At 35.7% G+C, this 22,678-nt stretch overlaps 3 protein-coding genes across 6 annotated transcripts in view; 2 read left to right on the top strand and 1 right to left on the bottom strand.

Moving 5' to 3' along the window:
* The window catches only part of LOC121370970 (WD repeat and coiled-coil-containing protein-like), a 45,534-nt gene extending 37,924 nt beyond the window's left edge, over nucleotides 1–7,610 (top strand). The window contains 6 exon segments of the mRNA XM_041496538.1: nucleotides 675–1,109; nucleotides 1,112–1,152; nucleotides 2,026–2,072; nucleotides 2,802–2,860; nucleotides 4,019–4,150; nucleotides 5,591–7,610. Coding sequence (XP_041352472.1) covers nucleotides 675–1,109; nucleotides 1,112–1,152; nucleotides 2,026–2,072; nucleotides 2,802–2,860; nucleotides 4,019–4,150; nucleotides 5,591–5,727 — 851 coding nt within the window. The 3' untranslated portion in view covers nucleotides 5,728–7,610.
* A 173-nt stretch (nucleotides 7,611–7,783) lies between these two features.
* Nucleotides 7,784–16,724, bottom strand: LOC121370969 (ashwin-like). The gene is made up of 4 exons (XM_041496537.1): nucleotides 16,627–16,724; nucleotides 13,911–14,104; nucleotides 11,007–11,430; nucleotides 7,784–10,593 (listed from the first exon to the last, which is right to left on the bottom strand). Exons 1-4 carry the CDS (start codon nucleotides 16,708–16,710, stop codon nucleotides 10,537–10,539), a joined length of 759 nt encoding a protein of 252 aa, XP_041352471.1. The 5' UTR covers nucleotides 16,711–16,724; the 3' UTR covers nucleotides 7,784–10,536.
* Nucleotides 16,725–20,927: 4,203 nt separating this feature from the next.
* The window catches only part of LOC121370968 (protein mono-ADP-ribosyltransferase PARP4-like), a 78,908-nt gene continuing 77,157 nt past the window's right edge, over nucleotides 20,928–22,678 (top strand). For all 4 annotated transcript variants that reach the window (XR_005957761.1, XM_041496535.1, XM_041496536.1 and 1 more), the window contains exon 1: nucleotides 20,928–20,970. The gene's annotated coding sequence lies outside the window, so the exon portion shown is untranslated. The remainder of the gene's footprint in view (nucleotides 20,971–22,678) is intronic.

The following is a 22,678-nucleotide window of genomic DNA, read 5'->3' as shown; positions in this document are numbered from 1 at the left end:
GCCCAATGGGCCCACCATCAAGGATTGATCCCAGACCGGCCACGCATCGACCGAGCACTTTACCACTGGGCTGCGTCCCGCCCCCTAATAAAAAATAAATTTAATATTATAATAACATGCATAAAACCACTGAGAAACTGTGACACTAGAATAACCAGATGATTTAATGTACCGCTCATCATGTCCCACTGCATGGCTTTGTAGTCAAGAGGATGAAGGGAAATACGTTTGTATAAGTGTACTAGTTGTTAACTAAGATGCTCTAAATTAATTTTTCTTGGTCAGGGCTTCTAAAATTTTTATAAAATACACTAGCCATGGGATCAGTGATTTAAAAAATGTACTAGACATGATTAAAAATTCACTAGCCCTACTTTACTTTTAAGTTAATATAATTTTACTAAATAATAGTAATAATAAGATGTGTCACCTAAAGAGGGAGATAGAGCTTAAAAACACTAACACTAGGGGTGGGGACAGGATATTCATATTTACAAAATAGACTTAACTGCAACATTTGACCAAAAACAATCACTAGCCGTAGGGCATGGCAATAGTAGTTATTTACTAGCCCAACATTGAATATCACTAGCCATGGAAATGGGGCTACCATAATCTAGAAGCTGCTTGGTCTTTAGTTGTTTTTTTTGTGATCCTGGTGTCTTACTTTGCAGATAAATCTTTTCTAAGAAACAGTTATTCAGGAATACCTAGTGCTCAAATTAAAGACTCGATGCCCGTGAAAAGTTTAAGTGGATCTCTCTTATCCAAAAATAATAATCAGCCTGCAGAGATTAAAATAACTGCCTCCCGTTCACTGACCAGAGACGATGCACCAGGAACAAGAATGGTGGTTGATATGAATCCCACATCTGAAAAAAATGGACATCTTGAGACAGAGACAACTCCGTTCACTAGTCAGCCTCCAAATTTCAAGAACCCACACTTGGATAAGTATTCAGAAAAGACGGACAGGCAGTTTGATGTTTCTGCTGGTGTGAAGAAATCAGCCAAACCAACGGAGAAGGTGGAGCAGTTCGCCTCAAAGAGTGATTCTATGGAAGATTCGCTGTCTGACCTGGGGGCAACTGTAGCAGTATACTGAGTTCGGATAGTAGTTGTGAAAACCTGGAGCATCAGATCAAATCGCAGGTACATATTTTAAAAAACATCAGTGAGGTTCAGAGTACTGATTGCTTGATGCATTACTCGGTTACACATTTCTGTGGGTATAGTTGAGTTATTTCCCTTTCATACTCCTTAAAATAGTGAAGAAGAAGACATTTGTTTTGTTCTACGACACCACTAGAGCACATTTATTAATTAATCATCGGTTATTGGATGTTAGACATTTGGTAACTCTGACAGTCTTAGAGAGGAAACCTGATACATTTTTCCATTGGTAGCATGGGATCTTTTATATACACCATCCCACAGACAGGAAAGCACATACCATGTACTTCGACCAGTTGTGGTGCACTGGTTGGAATGAGATAAAAAAACAATCTGTTGAATCATTCATGGATCCACAGAGGTGGGTCGATTCTGCGACACAAGCACCTCAGGTGAGCATAAAATAGTGAAGAATCTTTAAAATTGGATTACATATAATAAATGTTTCTAGTTAATGAAGTCCATCAGGTGTTGGCCTATCGATGTCATTACACTTTCCTTTTAGTAGAACCAAGCTAGATATTTCATAAAGGTTCCCCACCACAACCCCCAATCATGATAATGTAAAGTTTGCAAAAATAATCAATCTGTAAACAGGGGTTGGAATTCTTCTCAGACAGCTGTTTTCCTCTCATGGAACATTGCGTTTCCTCGCATTTTAATCGTCCTTTCCTCCAAAATGTGTCAGATGGCACAAATTTTAACCTAAGATTTCAAGAATCTCCGGGACCCCTCTAGATGTCCTCTTTTCTACAGTGCACCAATTCCCACCCCTGGTAAAAACAAATATGGTAAAATTGAATTCCTGTTTGTATCAAAATAATATATTATTTTTGTTTTTCATCTTTATAGAAGCAGCAAATAGAAGAGTTGCAGAAAAAGATATCTGAGCTTGCACAGTATGTTTTTTTTAAATTAATATTTATTATAAAGTTAAATTGAATATATGTATTGCTAACAGACTGTTTTATTAACCACATCTACATGTATAATGAAAACTCCTCAGGTATGTTTATTCTCTACTTGAAGAAACATTTTATCTCTAAATGTGAGCTATCTGCTTATAAACGCCACATTCAATCAATCTTGACAGTTTTTGTAAACAGTTTTAACTGTCCAAACTATTTGGAACAGGGGTGCAGAAATGGAAAATATTTAACTAGCCCACCAGATCAGAACCAACTAAATTTTACTAGCCCTTAGAATTTCTATTAGTCTGCCAGTCTATAGAACAATATATTATGAACAATATTATAATATACAGGGTCTTCCCTTCAAATGAAATATATAGATATATTGACAAAACATTATTAATAGCACTTGGTAAGTAATCAACATTAGGTGTCAAACAAAATCAAAAAGACAGATAGACTGTCAGGCTGGTAGTTCCATTTTTTAAATCGTCCGTACAAATTTTTACTCTCATTTAGCGAGTGGGCAGCTCTATAGAATGATTAATTAATAGTTTATTCTGGAGAGAAATGATTTCGCATACCATTGTAGTTATTCATCTTCCACCATAGATTAAGTGGTGTAAACATTAGTAGAAAGTAAAATGTTATGAATACTCAAGTCTTTTTATGGCATAAATAAAAGTCCATATTGACCTTGGTCTATATTGTTTTCAGAGTTGTTGAAGATACGTCTTGTGTTTTTCCAACAAAATACCAAAGCCCAGAGAATCCAGGTAAAAACAATTAATAACAGGAAAATATTTTAAAAGACGTTCTGGTTACATTTCTTATTTAGTGTCTTTTAGGCGACCGATGTGCTGTAATGGTGACAGTTTCTTTAGAAAACAACCTTTAGGCTTCTGTCTTTACCACCATCATGGGCCAGGACGTAGCCCAGTGGTAAAGCGTTCACTTGATGTGCGGTCGGTCTGGGATCGATCCCGGTCGGTGGACCCATTGGGCTATTTATCTTTCCATTCAGTGCTCCACAACTGGTGTAACAAAGGCCGTGGTATGTACTATCCTGTCTGTGGGATGGTGCATATAAAACATCCCTTGCTGCTAATCGAAAAGAGTAGCCCATGAAGTGGCGACAGCGGGTTTCCTGTCTCAATACCTGTGTGGTCCTTAACCATATGTCCGACGTCATATAACCGTAAATAAAATGTGTTGAGTGCGTCGTTAACTAAAACATTTCCTTCCTTACCACCATCACTCAGTTTATTCATCTCAAACGGGTGTATACTACCAAATCAAATCCCATAGACAACAGTACTAACGTATGTGGTTAAAACTCCTACCCGCAACGTATCAATCGACATAAACACGGCGGATATAAGTACTACCACCCCTCACCCTTAAAGTGAATCAGAAAAAATTGGGGGTGAAGCTGCTTATTTCAGAGATAATGGGTAGCGTCTATAACTACCTTTGTTCCGAACACAATATGAGTACTTTTTTCACATATATGTTTCAAGCACAAGGCTACTTGACACAGTGGTACTAGATGAAATAAAATTGCATACATTTTTTGCCCAGATGAAACTACATGTAACTTTATTTACAATCAACAAACTCACATTTATCACCAATCACAGGACTTGTGGTGTTAACGTCTCTATCAAAAGTTTGGTGCACCTCAGACTTTGACCCAGCCGGAAGTTATTTGGTTTATTACTGCCTATAGGGCTCTATAATTATAAATTAATTATCAAATGGGGAAGAATGCCTTTAACATCTTTCATGGGTTGGTAACATTTATCCAATTACTTAAAACAGTATGTTTTGCTAGTAGATTTTGCTTTCATAATTTGTACCCATTTACATGATATGTTCCAACAAAAAATAAATTTTTGTGTTTAAAAGTAAATCTTATGTCAATGTGTTTTCAGAAAAAGTGAAGATTTGTTGCCAATATGTGAATGGGAGCCAAATGTCACGATCATTCTTATTGGACAGTGGACGCCTTCAGCTGGAGCCAATCAAACAGGCCTTTGGTCTGTCTACTGTAGAACTCATTATAGGTATGACATATTTTGAGGTCTGTACCACTATACCAACCATGATGACTCAACTACAATCTAGTCTAAAGTCTCTCTATATTTCTGCTCAGAACTATACCTTCCACATTTACTGACTTAGGGTTTTTTCAATTGACAGAATGCTAGCTGGGCACCTTAATGGCTTTAATGAGGATACACATGTCACACTTTAAACTTTTAAGGCCTTTGTTAAAAATTTAATGTAAAAAAAAACAAAATAAAAAATTCTTTCCACATTGTTAAATAGTGATCCTCTCTTATTTATTTTTGGATTATTTTTTCAAAATTATTCAAATTATATAAAATTTCGTCCGAGCAGTCTTTTTTTTGTGTCTTTTTTTTTGGGGGGGGGGGGGGGAGGGGGGGTCAGTTACATTTTATTTTAGGCTTTCTTTTCATTATATTAAGTGTTATTCCAAATTGTCTATAAAAGCCCAGATAGCTGCGGTGTGTGCCCAGGACAGTTTCTAACCATCTAATTCCAAAATCTCAGTCCTTGTTTCTTTAACCATTGCAAAAGCCAAAAATAATATCTTCTCATCTTAGTGTCCCTATTAGTTGTACAATACAATTCTACATCCCAGTCCTTGTCTTCACTTATTTGTCATGGTGAAGCTAACCAATAACAGTCGAGGAGAAAATCCAGAAATCTTGTAATCTTTGCATGGTTTTGGTGAGATTTTCATCAAACAATTTCAAGGATAAGTTCAGTTTTTGGGTAGTACTTAAATCTGGAAATTCTGGTAAGATTCAAATTTTTTGAAAAAGAAGTCTTATTCAGCTTACTGTGCTAGCACCACCAATATGCTATACAACCTGAGTCATCTTCTCCACTTTGAATCAAGGACGAGGGTGATCGTCTGCCCATGCATAGATATGCATATACATCCGACAAGGGAAGACAATTCTGCAGAGGAAGACATGACTCGGGTTATATAGCAGTGGTTGTGCTAGCACTAGGTAAGTATGAATAATAATGAATGGATTTTTTTTTTAATTCTAAATAAATTCAAATTAAAGTGACAGACCCTAGTTTTTAAGCATTATGGCATATTTCTCACTATTAAGTCCATTTTTGATGATTAAAATTAGAAGTATTTACATTTCGTTATTTAGAATATTCATTTTATTACACCTGAAGTGGTTCTGGTCATCCAGGTTTTTGCAATATCCCAAAATGCATTTTTTATCATTCTAAAAGTGCACATTCGTCTGAGAAGTAATGTGGTTATTGGTGCAAACCCTAGATATTTTAGACGGTATTTCTACATTTAAGCTTCAAATATTTTAGCTTCTCTCTGCTGTAACCGTACCCAAATGTGTTGCAGGTTGGTAGATTAACTAATGTTAGTGTACATTTTCACGGGCTGAAACTAGGGTCTGCGCCTTTAATATTTGGTCCACATTGTTGTTATTCTTCAGACGGAGAGCCGTGCGTGCTGGGCATGAACATTGATGGTTACATCCCAATGAAGTTCAGCCCTTCGACCACCCTCAACATCACCGGTTTGTCCACCGACAGTTACGGAACCTTGTTCATCAAAGAAGAAGATGTGTGATCACCTTTACTGTGTTATTTTGGGCAATCAAAAATGTTACTTTTATCTAAAACAAAAATGAACAAAAAAATTATGCAAGATTATTAAGTTTGACAGATTTAATCATCCCATTTGCATTTTTAAATAACACTAATCAGCTTTAGAGCATGTCAGGTCAGGTCATAGGTTTTAATGTGCACATCTAGAACAAGCTGTTGTAGCCACACACCTGTCATAGGCACAGGTGTCAACTTTCTCCGGCTCCTCCATCCAGGACGAAGCATGTCAGTAGATATCCACCTTTTGTATAAAATATTTATTTTAAGCATAGCAAGGATAACAAGTATCTAAAATGCAGATACATTTATTTTTTTAACAAGTCAGATCTACTGTAGATGAATTTTTGGTAGGATGTAAATCTTTAAATAGCAGTCGCAATGCTAATCATAAAGTCACCATGTTTTAAAATTGACGTACATGTAGAATAACTAAGCTCACAGTGTTAGATTTTAACTTGCTAATAGATCAGTATGGCTAACATTTAATGGTTTATAGTAATTGCCAGGAAAAGAGTATTTTATGACTTGGATGGGCTTTCATAATATATATACACCTCTTGTAAAGTTGATGCCAGTATTACAAATATTACATAGTAACTGACCAGAACATATCTTCTTATTACATAATACATGTATATGAATCGGATAAAATATCTGGTTCGGGCAAAGTCAAATAATTTTTTTATCAGATTAATACTCATTATTTAATCTACAAATGAAAAAACATGACTTGCTGTATTTAACGAAAAATGTCTATGCATTTACCAAAATATTTATAAAATATATTTGTAATATGTGGAATAAACATATTTGTTGAATTATTTTGGGTAACCATGTAATATTTTGACTGCTGAATAATAACATGAATTACAGTATTTTGTTTATGCATAACATATAATACCATTACAGAATGTTTTTTCTTGGTTGTGTTCAAATCTTAATTCACCTTCACATACCACTGAGTGTTCATTTAGTATATAGAACTTGTGAATATAATTATGTTGTACATACTGGTACATTTCTACTATTTTCTTTGTTACTTGATACTTTAATTTTTGGATTTGTTACAAGAGATTCAAAGATGTGTGCAAGAACATCTGATGTGTGTGGCAACAACCTACCTTTCTTAACACAATACTAATTATTTGGACCATTTTGAAAAAATATATATACAAATGTATATTGTAAAGCATGAAATTAAGACAAGTATAAAATGTGAGAGTAAAACCCACCCAGAAATGTGTTTATTAATTAATGCGAGTACTGTTAACCAACACATGATATGATAATATTGTGTGATCATAACAGCTAAAAACCATACATTTTATCATATCATTAAGAACGAATGAAACGAGTAGAGTACAATATTTAACATGTACATATCTTTTGTTTGTTTGTTACATGTAGGTATTAACGTGCATATATCCTGAGGGTTCAAACACACCTACTGTGGGCACAGCCTTTGATGATTAAAATCAGCGATTGTTCCCATCGTAAGAGGGGGAGAGGAAGGGGAAATGACGTATCTTTTAGATGTGAGATTTACAGAAACTAAGCATGGTTAGGGTGCATGCTCTTCGTTCCAGTTGGATGCATAGGAGAGCTTCAAAACATGGATTAGTTTGGGATGGTGATTATAAAATCATGATAAAACAACTGGTGTGGGATGTACATGTAAGAAACGAACCTTCCTTGGTGGTGCAGTCTTTACGCCATTTGACTACAGGCTGGTAGGTACAGGTTTCGCAGCCTGGTACCGGCTTCAACCCAGAGCGAGTTCTTAAGGGCTCATTGGGTAGGTGTAAAGCCACTACACCCTCTTTTCTTTCACTAACCACTAACCAACTAACAGCTAACCCACTGTCCTGGACAGACAGCCCAGATAGTTGAGGTGTGTGCCCAGGGCTTGAACCTTAATTGGATATAAGTACGAAAATAAGTTGAAATGAAATGTAAGAGACAAAACATTTGCAGGTCAAATTTTTTTTTATAAAGTAATAAAGATGTTACTGTTGACAGGAAATATAGTTTCCTAAAATCCATTCATGCATAGTGGATTATTTGTAAACAGTCTTTATCTTTAAAGACTATGAAACAAGTTTGGTAGAAAGCCAGTCTTTTTTAAGAAACAAAAGAACATGTTCTTTGCAAAGCTAACAGTACCGGTGTGATTGTTCACTAATTAGCTGTTTAATGATACTAAGTGAATAAAACTACCTGTTCACCGAGTTGTCTTTTTATTTTTACAAACATAAATGCATTGTGAATTAATGCGTTTGTTACCATCTCGCATTTTTCACATTAATTTCTCTCAAACATTAATTTCATCTTTTACAGTATGCAGGTAATATACCTTATATAAAGTACAAAACTGATTGTACATGCATGTGGATTTGTTATTTGTTAATACATGGATGTGTACTGTACATGAACAAAGTTTCCTATATTCATGTATATATTAAAGTTTTGTAGCAAACTGTACATCAAAATGTTTTTATTTTCTTTGTTGTTTTTTTAAATTTCATTTGTTAGGCCTACACCTTTTTAAGTGATCCTGTATTTGAGGTAATGCTTTTTTCTGTTTAAATGTGCAGAATTCCTTTTGGAAGAAACTTGCTAAATTAAGTCCGTTTTATACATCAAGTGTACAGTTGAATTTTAGATATATTCCATAACCATTCCATTTAATCTATAGTTATTGTTATAATTATATGTCTCCATTGTGCAATTTTATATTTTGCATGTGCTTTTAAGAATAAATAAGCATTTAAGTCATTGTGTCCTCTCTTTTTTTTGTGTTTTCTTTTTTCTACATTGCAACCAGATCAGTGATAAGCAGGCAGACATTCTTACTGGCAATAATTTGTGGCTCAATACCACAAGATATAAGCACCTGCTAAGGTTGATGAGCCAGGTTCTATTAACCAAGATATAGATTCTAGGCCTACATGTGTACATGTACAATGTATCTCAATGGCAAATATTTTGAATTTCGTGCCTGGTTGTCTTATTTAAGGGCTGAGTAAAGTAAAAGTGTGTTTTGTTTAATGACACCACTAGAGCACATGAATTAATTGTAGGCTATTGGATGTCAAACATTTGATATTTCTGGCACGTAGTCGGAGAAAACCCGCTACATTTTTTTCCTAATGCAGCATGGATCTTTTATATGCACTTTCCCACAGACAGGAAAGCACATACTTTGGCCTTTGACCAGTTGAGGTGCACTGGTCGGAATGAGAAAATAACTTTAGTAAATTCCATAGTATGAAAAAGGGTGTTCCCTGGAGGAAGGACTATAGATTATCAACTGTGTTTAAACAACATTGATACCAAGTCCGTGCACCACGACTGATATATCAAAGGCCATTGTATGTGTTACCCTGTTGGTGGGATTGAAGAATGACATTGAAGAATAAAAGCAATGTAATAAATAACTAAAAATAAATACTCAAGATAGTAGCTTCACAGGATGTGGGATGGGATCTAGCTCCGTTTGTAAAACACTTTAATTATGAATTTCCCCCATCCCAACCAGTGCCCCATGACTGGTATATTAAAGGCTGTGGTAGGTTCTGTCCTGTCTTGGGGAAGATTCCTTGCTACTAATGGAAAATTTTTACAGATTTCCTCTGAAGGCATATCAGAACTGCCCAATGTTCGATATCCAAAAGCAATGATTAATTAATGTGCTTTGGTGGTGGTTTTAAACAAAACAAACTATTGTTGGCAGACACCAGGATTGGACACTGTTGGCATTCTCTGCTTTGAATGAAAAAAAAGAAAAAGTTTTATTGAACAACTCACGTAACACATTTATATTTATGGACATATGGTTAAGAACCATGCAGATAAAGCGAGGTAACCTGCTGCTACCACTTTGTGGGCAGCTCTTTTCAATTAGTAGCAAAAAATATTTTTATACGTAGCATCCCATAGACAAGATAGTACATACCACAGCCTTTGTTACACCAATTAGGGAGTACTGGCTGGAACAAGAAATAACCCAGTGGACCGGGATCGATTCTAGATCAAGTGAGCACTCTACCACTGGGTGACATCCAACAATGCTGATGCCACTGACCGTGTAATTAGTACATAATATTTCACAACTGGTACATCAAAGGCCATGGTATGTACTACCCTGTCTGTGGGATGGTGCATATAAAAGATCCCTTGCTGCTAATCGAAAAGAGTAGTCCATGAAGTGGCGATAGTGGGTTTCCTCTCTCAATAACTATGTGGTCCTTAACCATATGCCCGACACCATATGACTGTTGACACCATATGACTGTTGAGTGCGTCGTTAAATAAAACATTTCCTTCCTTTACATAATATTTAACCAGTGCCTTGCTTTATTTTTTTGATACTCTATGGTAAAGCTTCTACCTGAGAATGTCCACAGAATTTGTAAAACGTCACTGGAAGATGGACTAGATCAGCAATATTATGTTTCTCAAGATTTTAAAATGTTATGCTTTAAAATCTTTATTTGACTTCAATAGAACTATTATTATACAATTTTATAATTGTTTTATTTTATGATTTCAGTACTGCCATATTTTTATATTTCATAAATGTCATTAAAAAGCATGATATACAGAATTATGTGCATGCATTACCAGACATTGATGCAAAATGATAACAGATCTATTTGTAGTGATTATTACATTCACACCAGCACCAAATAAGTTATAACACGCAGGCTGTCTAAGATGCATCAGTAAATACTGACTTATCAAGTTTTATTTAATTTCTTCTTCACAATTCCTAAGGCCATGAAATGCGCTTGATTTTTATTTTCTTCTTTGGTGAATCATCAGAAAACTGAAAGAAAACATGAAACAGTTTGCTTTTATAAATTGGATTTACAAAACAATATACAAGATAACAGCATATACTGAAACTCAAAAATAAGAGAGCTTTTACCATGTAATTTGTTTTGATCTCTGTACAGCATGTTAAACCATCACAAGGTTTGAGTTAATTTGAATTTTGTTTTTAATTGACATCTTTGTTTGACCTTCCACTATCACTAAAGAAAACTTAACAGGCACCAACACTTTAACAGTACATTTATATTTTAAATAGTCAAGGAGAGCTCGGTTAAGCTGTAAATAAGTAGGGTAAATAATGGTTGATAAATGGGCCGCCTGTCCTGTATGGTAGTGTCCAAAAAAAAAAAAAATTTAAAAAACAAAAAAAAAAAAATAATATTTTCAGTTGAAAAGCATTTTTACCTGTGTTTCTTCTTTTTCTACCATGGACGAAACATTTTTCATCTCTACATCATCACCACCATTCTCTGCAGCACTAGGTTTCTCTTCTTTACAGGCTGGACTTATGTCTTTTGTGTTTATATGAGAATTAATCGCTTTAATCGTTTTTTTCAAAGATACAGTCTTTTTACATTTGTCATCCTGAGGTTTTGTTTCTGACGAGGGGGAAGAATCCATTGTTATTTTCACTATTTTCTTTGTGAGTCCTGTCACTGACGAACCACTTGAAGAGTTGTTAGTAGGAGAAGATAACTTTGTCCCTGAGCCGAGCTTGACGACCTTCTTATCAAAGTTGACACACGAAGGCGGAGGCTTCAGCCGACTTTGTGAGGAGCTCGGATCAAAAGATGACATAAACCGACTGGACGCGATGTCACTCTTCTTCCTGTTAAAAGTGAAATGTTGGGTATTTTGATTTTTTAAAAACCAAATAGGTTTCAACAATATGTTATTATTTAACTTTACTCAGATCATTCAGTTTAAATGTGTACACAACTTCATGAATAGATGCTTTGCTATTAAGTATTCTAAATGCACATTTTGTTAAAAGTCTGCTGTAAACATTTAAGTTTTTATGTGCACAATAAATTTTAATTTGTTTTGTTTAACGACACTACTAAAGCACATTGATTTATTAATCATCAGCTACTGGATGTCAAACATTTGGTAAATTTGACATATAGTCTTAGAAAGGAAACCTGCTACATTTTTCCATTAGTAGCAAGAGATCTTTTATATGCACCATCTCACAGACAGGATAGCACATACCACAGCCTTTAATATACCAGTCATGGAGACTAGAAAAATAGCTTAATGGGCCCACCAATGGGGTCAATTCCAGACTGACTGCGCATCAAGCGAGCGCTTTACCACTGAACTAAACCCAACCCCCATGTGTACAATAAGACATCATTAATACACATGTATACATTTTTAACAGGTCTGAAAAGTGTCATTTTGCTGGATAAATTAGGGACTGATATTATCAGGTCTGAGAAATATATTTCATTTTTCATCTGTGTGTTTCAGTGAATATATAATGTAAGACATACAAGTATTTAAATTATATATCTAAAACACTATATGCATGGTCGACACTAAATCATTATTTTTATATCCCTCCACGCTGCTCAGTAGTTAATCTCAAACCAAGCCCTGTATCTGAATTCCAACTTACTGTCCTTAATGTCTTGACAAAAGACATGTTAATTTTTTATATAAAAAAATATATCATATGTACATGTATTAAATATTTAGATGATAAACCAACTCGGATTTAAAATATAATGAATTAAAGAAAATATATCACATGTACATGTATTAAATATTTAGATGACAAACCAACTCGGATTTAAAATATAATTAATTAAAGAAATATATCATATTTATTACCCATATGGGCTCAAATATACGGGGTAATATTTGTTCGATCTCTGCACAGTGTGCAGATTGCTTCTACAGTCACTGATTGGCTGGCTTTAAAAAGACAAGATTTGATTGGCAATTACATACTGCCGGGACTACTGTTTGTTCATTCATGATTCCATTCATCGGTCAAACTATTACTACGAACTTCAAATATTTTTTTACGATACGAACATTTACGGAATTAAAAATCAAAATATATGTACAAATGTTTAAAAATGTTTTTATTTTATTATTTTGACCGGGTTTTTTTGGAACTATTCTCTGGTGGATACTGTTGGGTGTGCACCGGTAACGGCGCATATGAATATATTGTTATGGCTGGTAGAGCTTGTTAGTTGTTACAGCAGCGAGAACGTAAATATACTTTTAAAATCGTTAAAGATTGACAATGGGTAATAAAGAGAATAACCAACTCACTACGAGGAATTACGGATTATCTGTCCCTCGTGAATTAATGCTGTAAAACCCTCGCCAGAGGCTCGGGTTTACAACATTAATTAACTCGGGACAGATAATCCGTAATTCCTCGTAGCTCGTTAGTTATTCTCTAAGTACATGTATTAAATATTTAGATGATAAACCAACTCGGATTTAAAATATAATGAATTAAAGAAAATATATCACATGTACATGTATTAAATATTTAGATGATAAACCAACTCGGATTTAAAATATAATTAATTAAAGAAAATATATCACATGTACATGTATTAAATATTTAGATGACAAACCAACTCGGATTTAAAATATAATTAATTAAAGAAATATATCATATTTATTACCCATATGGGCTCAAATATACGGGGTAATATTTGTTCGATCTCTGCACAGTGTGCAGATTGCTTCTACAGTCACTGATTGGCTGGCTTTAAAAAGACGAGATTTGATTGGCAATTACATACTGCCGGGACTACTTTTTGTTCATTCATGATTCCATTCATCGGTCAAACTATTACTACGAACTTCAAATATTTTTTTACGATACGAACATTTACGGAATTAAAAATCAAAATATATGTACAAATGTTTAAAAATGTTTTTATTTTATTATTTTGACCGGGTTTTTTTGGAACTATTCTCTGGTGGATACTGTTGGGTGTGCACCGGTAACGGCGCATATGAATATATTGTTATGGCTGGTAGAGCTTGTTAGTTGTTACAGCAGCGAGAACGTAAATATACTTTTAAAATCGTTAAAGATTGACAATGGGTAATAAAGAGAATAACCAACTCACTACGAGGAATTACGGATTATCTGTCCCTCGTGAATTAATGCTGTAAAACCCTCGCCAGAGGCTCGGGTTTACAACATTAATTAACTCGGGACAGATAATCCGTAATTCCTCGTAGCTCGTTAGTTATTCTCTAAGTACATGTATTAAATATTTAGATGATAAACCAACTCGGATTTAAAATATAATTAATTAAAGAAAATACTTTGCAGGAGGCTCTTCACTATCTTTCCATTCCAGTCGTCTCTTTTTGGCCAAAATTATTTGTTTCTTTGTCATCTCGCGCCCTCTCCTGTTTGGCCGATATTTGCGCTGGGGTAGAGGAATGATGTATTTGTAGTACAGATCAAGTAGGTCTTGTTTATCCAGCTCACCAAGATTGGCATCTTGAATGTACCTCTGTAAAAAATAAACACACACATTTTCATGTTAATACACATCATTCATGTATTGTGACCTATGACTTTTTCTATGTACAGGTAAGTCAGGTTACAGGTTATTCAGAAAAGAGAACGCACAATGTATGTATTCTAGTTATATACTGCAGCTGCCTGCAGGGCTTCTAGATTATGGTAGCCCCACTCCCATGACTAGTGATATTCAATGTTGGGCTAGTAAATAACAACTACTGCCATGCCCGAATGCCAGTGAAAATTTTTGGTCAAATGTTGCAGTTGAGTCTATTTTGTAAATATGAATATCCTGCCCACACACAATAATGAAAGTGTTTTTAAGCTCTACCTCCCTCTTTAGGTGACATATCTGATTATTACTATTATTTGGTATAATTGTATTAACTTATAGTAAAGTAGGGCTAGTGAATTTTTTATTGTGGCTAATAAATTTTTAAAATTACTGATCAAATGGCTAGTGGATTTTACAAAAATTCTAGAATCTCTATGCCCTCAACATTTGTGATGACCATCATGCACTTTTCAACCAATATCTGTTTTAAACAATTACATGCTACTAAATGTAACAGCACAGAAAATACATCATCAGTTACTGTGGGGCTGACAGAGGTTTATTGTTTGTTGATTGCCATCTGCCATCTACTTACTTGGGAATAAACAATGCACTATCGAAACACAAATGAAGTGTGGAGGAAAATCCCAATTAAGTCATATGAGCAGAAATGAAAACATTGTCACATGACCAATTGGTCGATTTTCAGAATAGGATAGGATATACCATGTCAATGTGCCTATATCCAGTTAAGGTTCAGGCACTTTGCCAGTGACTGGATCCGGAAGAGAAGTGGAGTGAGTTGGAAATGGGCACAATTTGGAATAGCACTTAGTGAAAAAGTTAATAGAATTTCAAAAATAAAAATGTTAACAAGCAAAAAATAAAGAATTGACTGCTCGGCTGAATATTTTGTTAAAATTTGAAAACATTTTGTTCAGTATCGCTACACAATTAACAAAAATTAAACAGTAGTTGCTAATCAATTTCCAGTTGACTAGAAATATCACTAATCAAAATTTTAAAAACAAAATGTTCCGTGAATTTGGAACATTTTAGAAGGACAGTCCAAAAATAAATGAGAGAAAGGAGAGGATCGAACAATTTAATAATATTGAAAAAAAAAAAGAGTAACTTTGACATATTTTGAATGCAGGTCTAAAACTAGTTTAAAGTCTGATTTAGATACATGTCCAAGTCTGTGGCTTCGTTATGGTGCACTGCTTGTAGATGAGATGGGTTGCATCCCGTCAAGAAAACCCTGTCATTAGATATATATGGAATGTATAGTGCTGTACGGAAATACAGATCTATCTTGAGAAGCCAGATCCATCTGAACAAGAAAATATCAGACTAGGGTATAGTTCAGTCATCAGGGTTAGTATAGTGGAGCGGAAGGAATTGTCTATGGAGGATATGAGATAATACCAATAATAAGCAAAGTAAAGTCTGAAAAAATATAGTATAGTATGGGTCGACCCCTGCTTCCTATTTCTTATGAGAGTGGGTGGTCAAATTTCAGTGCTGTTAGGACAGGTTGGGACAGGTAACAGACCAAACGCAAACTGGATTGGCCTTCTGCAGAATGGCTGGCATACGAGTCACAGAAAAACCTGTCGACTAAAATCAGCCAGATAAATTATGTGGAGGCAAGGAATCTTGCTGGAAAAAAAAATCCACCCTGGTGGTGCAGGCTGTTGAAATGAAAAGCACTGATTTGTTGATTAAAATAATATAAATGGAAGATTCCCCAGTCAAGCAAGTGAAAGCATGTGCAGCATGCACAGGTATATGTGTATAATACAGGGAGCTCCAGCCAGAATGGATTTTCACAAATGAAATGTTTTAAGTAAATGTTATGGCATTTATTGAGGATTTAAAACAATAAAAAATATGGTATTAAAGTGACAGAACCTAGTTTTTAAAGACTAAGGTGTATTTGTCACTAATAGAGGCATTTATGATCAATGAAATCAAACATTACTTAGATTTTATTGTTTAGATTATCCATTTTCACACATTCATGACCAAAAAAATGCACATGCATCTGAGATGAAACGGTTATGGAGATGTGTTCTAATCTATTTTTAAGGGTATTTCAGTGTCAATGCCGCACTCTGTTGTAACTTTATCCAGATCATCGGCAGATGTGTTAAACTTAAGGTTTGTAGATTTATTTTTTATTTATTATGATTTAATTAAACTCCGTGTCCATTTTTACCGGTTAAAACTTGGGTCTGTCACTTTAAGAAAAAAACAATATGAAAATTATACATGGTAACATGGGAGTTTAAGACTCGTGCATTTGTACGGATAGCCACGGTAATTGATGACCCACGAGATCACATGGCTGTGCGATATATGTCTAGAGGTTATATAAATACATAAATAATAATAATAATACAAATCACATTACAAGACAGATTCGTCGTTCACCATAATCGATTAACTTGTACCTGACTTAATATTAAAATAAGTCCGTCTTTTGTCAATAATTCAGGATAAAGCCAATCAATTTCTGACGGTATGGAGGCTGACATTTTTAATCTCCGCAGCAAATGATACTAAACTTCACAATAAATGATATGTCACAAGTAACTTTAAATAGGGAGAATATTACAGAAAGAAAGAAAAAAATGTTTTATTTAACGACGCACTCAACACATTTTATTTACGGTTATATGGCGTCAAACATATGGTTAAGGACCACACAGATAATGAGAGAGGAAACCCGCTGCCGCCACTTCATGATCTACTCTTTTCGATTAGCAGCAAGGGATCTTTTATATGCACCATCCCACAGACAGGGTAGTACTTACTACGGCCTTTGATATACCAGTCGTGGTGCACTGAGTTAAATTGGAGAAGGGCAGATGCTATTTTTGTTTACCAATAACCTTTAACAATTGTGACAGGCTATTTTTCTGGTCATTGTTATTGGTTAGTCAAGGGCGTATATAGGCTGTGGTGGTGGTCGGCTATTCTGACGAACCCTAGCTCTTGCTGAGGATAATGATTTGTTTACAGTAGCCCGAGTACTCTGACGGTAAAGGGCGGGACGTAGCCCAGTGGTCAGGCGCTCACTCTATGCGCGGTCAGTGTGGGATCGATCCCCGTCGGGGGCCCATTGGGCTATTTTTCGTTCCAGCCAGTGCACCACGACTGGTATATCAAAGGCTGTGGCATGTACTGCCCTGTTTGTAGGATGGTGCATATAAAAGATCCCTTGCTGCTAATCGAAAATAGTATCCCATGAAGTGGCAACAGCGGGTTTCCTCTCTAAATATCTATGTGGTCATCAACCATATGTCTGACGCCATATAACCGTAAATAAAATGTGTTGAGTGCGTCGTTAAATAAAGCCTTTCCTTCTTCCGACGGTAAGAGAGCTAGGCGGACATATGAATTGTTATCACGCTCTCTAACCGTCAGAGACCAATCTGTATCAATATTGCGCAATATCTGCCTACCAAACGGTAGTTAAAGATTTTCGCTCTAAATAATACAACAATAATTCTATGTTTGACGTTAAATAATTTTCGAGTTCTGTAATTTAAAAAATCACATATTAATCACTAATACACGCACTACATGGAGAAACCCGACAGCACCCACTTTTAGTAATGTTCCGGTTAAATATGTAGTTGCTGACGGGTTTCTTCCTGTCATAGTACTCTGGCTAAGTGCAATATCTAGTGTATCTGAACATAGTTCATATAAATATAAAATAGACAAATAATTAAATAATAAATGTAAAATATGAAATGTTGCTTGACAGAAGATTTTTTTTTTAACTTGAGCACACTGATTAATTAATCATCGGCTATCGGATGTCAAACATTTGTTAATTCTGACACGTAGTCATCATAGGAAACCCGTTACATTTTTCCTAAAGCAACAAGGCATCTTTTATACGCAATTTCTCACAGATAGGAAAGCACATACAACCGACTGAGCTAAATCCCGCTCCTAGCTTTATAGAGACAGAAGCGGCCTCGGTGGCGCAGTGCCATCGGACTACAGGTTAGTAGGTACAGGGTTCGCAGCCTAGTACCGATTCCAATCCATAGCAAGCTCTTAAAGGTTCATTGGGTAAGTGTAAGGCCACTACATCCACTTTTTTCTCACTAATCACTAACCAATTAACAACTAACCCACTGTCCTGGACAGACAACACAGATAGCTGAGATGTGTGCTCAGGACAGCGTGCTTGAACCTTAATTGGATATAAGCACGAAAATAAATTGAAATGAAATGAAAATGAAATACAGAGACAGAAATATTCGATTAATTCATACAGGTGTCCAGGGAAAATGAAGACAAACGGGTCTTGTTGGGTAATATTCGACCCACCTCACAGGTCCATTTATAAGGGCAGACCCTGGAAATATCTAGGAAGAGAACCAGGAGCAAAAGGGCACATGGACCGACTCCCTGAAAAGGGCACTGCAATGAAAGTTGTAAACAAATTGTTTAAAAAAAGGGCGCTTTTGTTTTTAGGGGCAGAGCGAAGGGCAGGTCTAGATGTATGACGTCTCAAATACACACACACACACACACACACACACACACACACACACACACACACACACACACACACACACACACACATGTCGCGCAGGGATTGCTGCTGCTGGTAGCCACATAAGGTCCTGATTTCAGCGCGACATCTCCTTAGTATAGACTGAATAGGTCTCTGAATCCGGGCACGTGGAATCCTAGCCCATTCTTCCTGCAGTGCATGTGACAGTTGCGGAAGCGTCTGAGGCTCCGGGTCACGCTGGCGTACATGTCTGTCCAGTTCGTCCCATAGATGATCAATGGGGTTGAGATCTGGTGATCTTGATGGCCATGGCAGCACATTAATGTTCTCATTCTGTAGGAAATCCGTATGCGGCCTGGCATTGTCCTGCTAAAAGAGTTCTCTCTGTCGATCCAAAATGGGAAGCATGTGACTTCGAAGAATTTCATCCCTGTAGAGTACAGCTGTCAGGTTGCCTTATATGAATACTTGCATTTGGGCAGGCTGTCCCATTCCAGGAACATTAACAAACATGGCTATTCAGCAACATTGTAAAAAAAATCCCGATATTTTGTAAAATCAAAGACTTTTCTTCTTTCCCTAGCACCCATACGTTTCTTTTTTGACAGAGTATATATCTATCTATCTATATATATATATATATATATATATATATATTTATTTCTATCTATCTATCTATCTATCTATCTATCTATCTATCTATCTATCTATCTATCTATATATATATATATATATATATATATATATATATATATATATATTTATATTTATATATATATATATATAAACAAATGGCCCATTATAAAATGTATTTCCATATAATCATCCGTCCAATAGGCATCCTGAGAAGGAACATACCCATAAGCGTATGAGACGGGAGCAGTTCTGGAGCAAAATGCCCTATATTCGGGCAAAATGTGCTAACCTGAGACCATTTGACCATGTATTTCTATCATTCTGTCCTCAAAATTAGTTGTAATCCATGTACAAATGCGTAGTCAGTCGTTTGCAACCCTACATAGCTGTTTGGTAGTAATGCTAATAGGAATAAATATTAAATGTTACTTATCCAAATTCGGGCATTTTCGTTTAATTCGGGCAACAACCAGCCGGCCCCCTACCAAAATGGGAGCCCGTACACCTATGCACATAACAAGCTATATATTGTCAGAATTATATTATATTTAATTTGATTAGTTGAACATACTTCTGACAAAGTTGACTGAACAGTTAATAAACAATGATTTTGCTGAGGACAATTAATATAAATCCTGCTGCAGACCGTTGCAAGCAAAAGTGTGCAATTTCAGTTATATGCGACAAAAATCGTAGGTAATTGCATCATGTGTGCTGTACCACTAGCATGCGATGAGATTTTTGCTGCATGTGACTAAAATTGCACATTGATGCAAAGATCTGCTGTTGACTCTTGGCATCTGGAGTGGCCTGTAAGATTTGATTTCATTTAGACTAAGGAAAATTAATTGTGTTCCCATGACACTAAGTTATATGTTACTATTTAATTATCATCATCATCATCGTCGTCGTTTGTCGTCGTCGTCGACGTCATCATAATCATCATGACTAGCTGCATGACACTCCCAAGACTTGATAGACATCTCACTGGAAATAAATTATTTATGCAAACGAAGGAATGTTTTATTTAATGACACTCAACACATTTATATATTTACAGACATATGGTCAATAACAGATAACGCAACACAATGGGCTACTCTTTCCAGTTAGCAGTAAGGGTTCTTTTACAAAATGCAGCATCCCATAGACGGGATAGTACATACCACGGAATTTGTTACACCAGTTGTGGAGCACTTGCTGGAACGACAAAAGCCCCTCCCCTTTTTTTTTACTTTTTGGATTGTTGAGTTTTGGGGTTGGGTTTTTTTTTGGGGGGGGGGTTTGGGTTTTTTGGGGGGGGATTTGCGAAAGGGGGCCCCACAGGTAACACGCGCCATTAGTACATCATTGGATTAATATTTGTAGTTTAGTACTCTAATTGCATTAAAATTAATTATAAATAAAAATCTGATTTTAGTGGTACTTTATTGCAAAAATAATAAATAAATAAACTACTAATTTCAAACTATTTTAAAATTATGTTTTAAATTTATTTTAATTCCTTACTAACCTAGACTTTATGGCGTAACATTCGAACGGAAATGGGATAGTTCTAAATTTAGATATGCATAACACGGAAGACCTTGAGTCTTGACGTCTGTCTTGAGAAAACAAGCGGGTATTTATTTGGAAAGAGTACCGTATTTTCCCCACTATTGGGGTATTGAATTAACCATATGAACTGGGTATTGCATTAAACACTACAAACGATGTAGTGCTAGGCCTGGATTCGAACTCCAGACCATCGGGACTGTAGCCGACCACTGTATCCACTCGACCATGCAGTGGATCAACAAGTGAAACTGCATTTTAATACTTATAAATCTCATAGGGTGTATTTTGACGGAATGAACCGAACGTGTACGGAATAAAACGAAGATTTAGTCCCATGATGCCTCATTCTGTCTTCTGTGCTATATTTCTTCCAAAAGCACCATCAAAAGCACCCGTGTGGAAGAAATTTTATACAGAATAGTCAAAATGTCTAATTTTTCAAAGGTAAAACATAGCGATACTGGATTACGAAATATAAACTTCATGTTGGTTTTACAGAACAAATTGTTCTAAAATATATTGTATATAACTATCGCTAACCCTAACCCTAACCTTAAACTAATTCCAAGAAATATTTCTTTAAAATAGAGGTGGGGAAAATACGGTACTTTTGCCCGATTATGTTTCATGACATGTTTCTATTAAAATATTTTAGTAAAATATACGAGTTACGTATCGCCAATTGTCGAAAACCGTACGAAATCGAAAACCGTATTATTTTACTTCCGGGTATTTTGTAATGTTTGTGCATGTTCGATCGTTGATACGACAAGAACTTCTTGTTAAGGAAGTACACTTAAAACAAATTTCCTCAAAAATGCGGGGGGAAAAAGTAAGAATACGTTTTATGCACAGTGAAATGTATTATTACAGTTAATTTGCACTCTGGAATCTTAATGAATGCAATGCAAATGCATCCCTAAACAGCAACAGGTGCACGACGGAATCCACACAACCAAACACGTCTGCTAGCACTGCCAAATGAGTAATGACGGATCATTTCCGGATAGCCGCTTTTAGGTCATGTGACTGTCATGTTACTGTTTTCACGGGAAAAGCCGATTTTATGTTGTTGCCATTATGTTGATACGGTCATAGTACGGTTTTCGATAATGCTTTTAAAATGACATTTTCTTACCACCTGGTGTAATTTTTTATGGAAATGGGATTACATGCGAGTATGTACTTACCTTTTTATACATTTTATTTCTAAATTAAACAAGGTAAACATTAATGTCATTAAATTGATAGCCTGACATGACTGAGCATGCGCACCAGCCATTTCCTCTTAGTCGTACGGTTTTCGATTAAACGAGGATACGTAGGCCGACTACGTTGTCACTGGTAGTGGTGGGTGTAGCCTGAGTACTCTGACTGTAAGAGAGCTAGACGGACATTTGGACAGTTATACGCTCTCATTACAGTCAGAGACCAACCTATGTATTGTTTTGGCAATTCCTGACAACCAAAAAGTTGGCAAAGATTCCCATTCTAATACCACACCAATCCTTTGTTTGATGTCAAATATCTTTACATCGATCATTTTCGAGATAACTGATAAAAAAAATCCACATATTAATCACTAATACACATACTACAGAAAGAAATCCGACAGCACCCACATTCAGCTACGCTTCATGACATTCCATCGCCATAATTACAAAGCTCGGCGATCTATTTCGAGACGTAGATCACGTGATCGCCCACTGGGCGATTCCTCCTTGTGCAGCAGTTACAGGGGCCGTCTCATACCAAGCGACGTTACAATGAAG

This window comes from Gigantopelta aegis, chromosome 4 (assembly GCF_016097555.1).
Source record: "Gigantopelta aegis isolate Gae_Host chromosome 4, Gae_host_genome, whole genome shotgun sequence".
Taxonomy (NCBI): Eukaryota; Metazoa; Mollusca; class Gastropoda; order Neomphalida; family Peltospiridae; genus Gigantopelta; species Gigantopelta aegis.
This window is presented reverse-complemented; position numbering and strand designations above follow the sequence as displayed.

What these genes read in the sequence shown, in the direction of transcription:
- LOC121370969 (XM_041496537.1), bottom strand. Translation starts at nt 16,710, where the DNA reads ATGTCAGCCTCCATACCGTCAGAAATTGATTGGCTTTATCCTGAATTA. An exon ending in TTATTTTAATATTAAGTCAG is followed by an intron (nt 14,105 to 16,626) that starts GTACAAGTTAAT and finishes TATTTTTTACAG; the next exon opens with AGGTACATTCAAGATGCCAA. An exon ending in TAGAAAAAGAAGAAACACAG is followed by an intron (nt 10,594 to 11,006) that starts GTAAAAATGCTT and finishes GTTTTCTTTCAG; the next exon opens with TTTTCTGATGATTCACCAAA.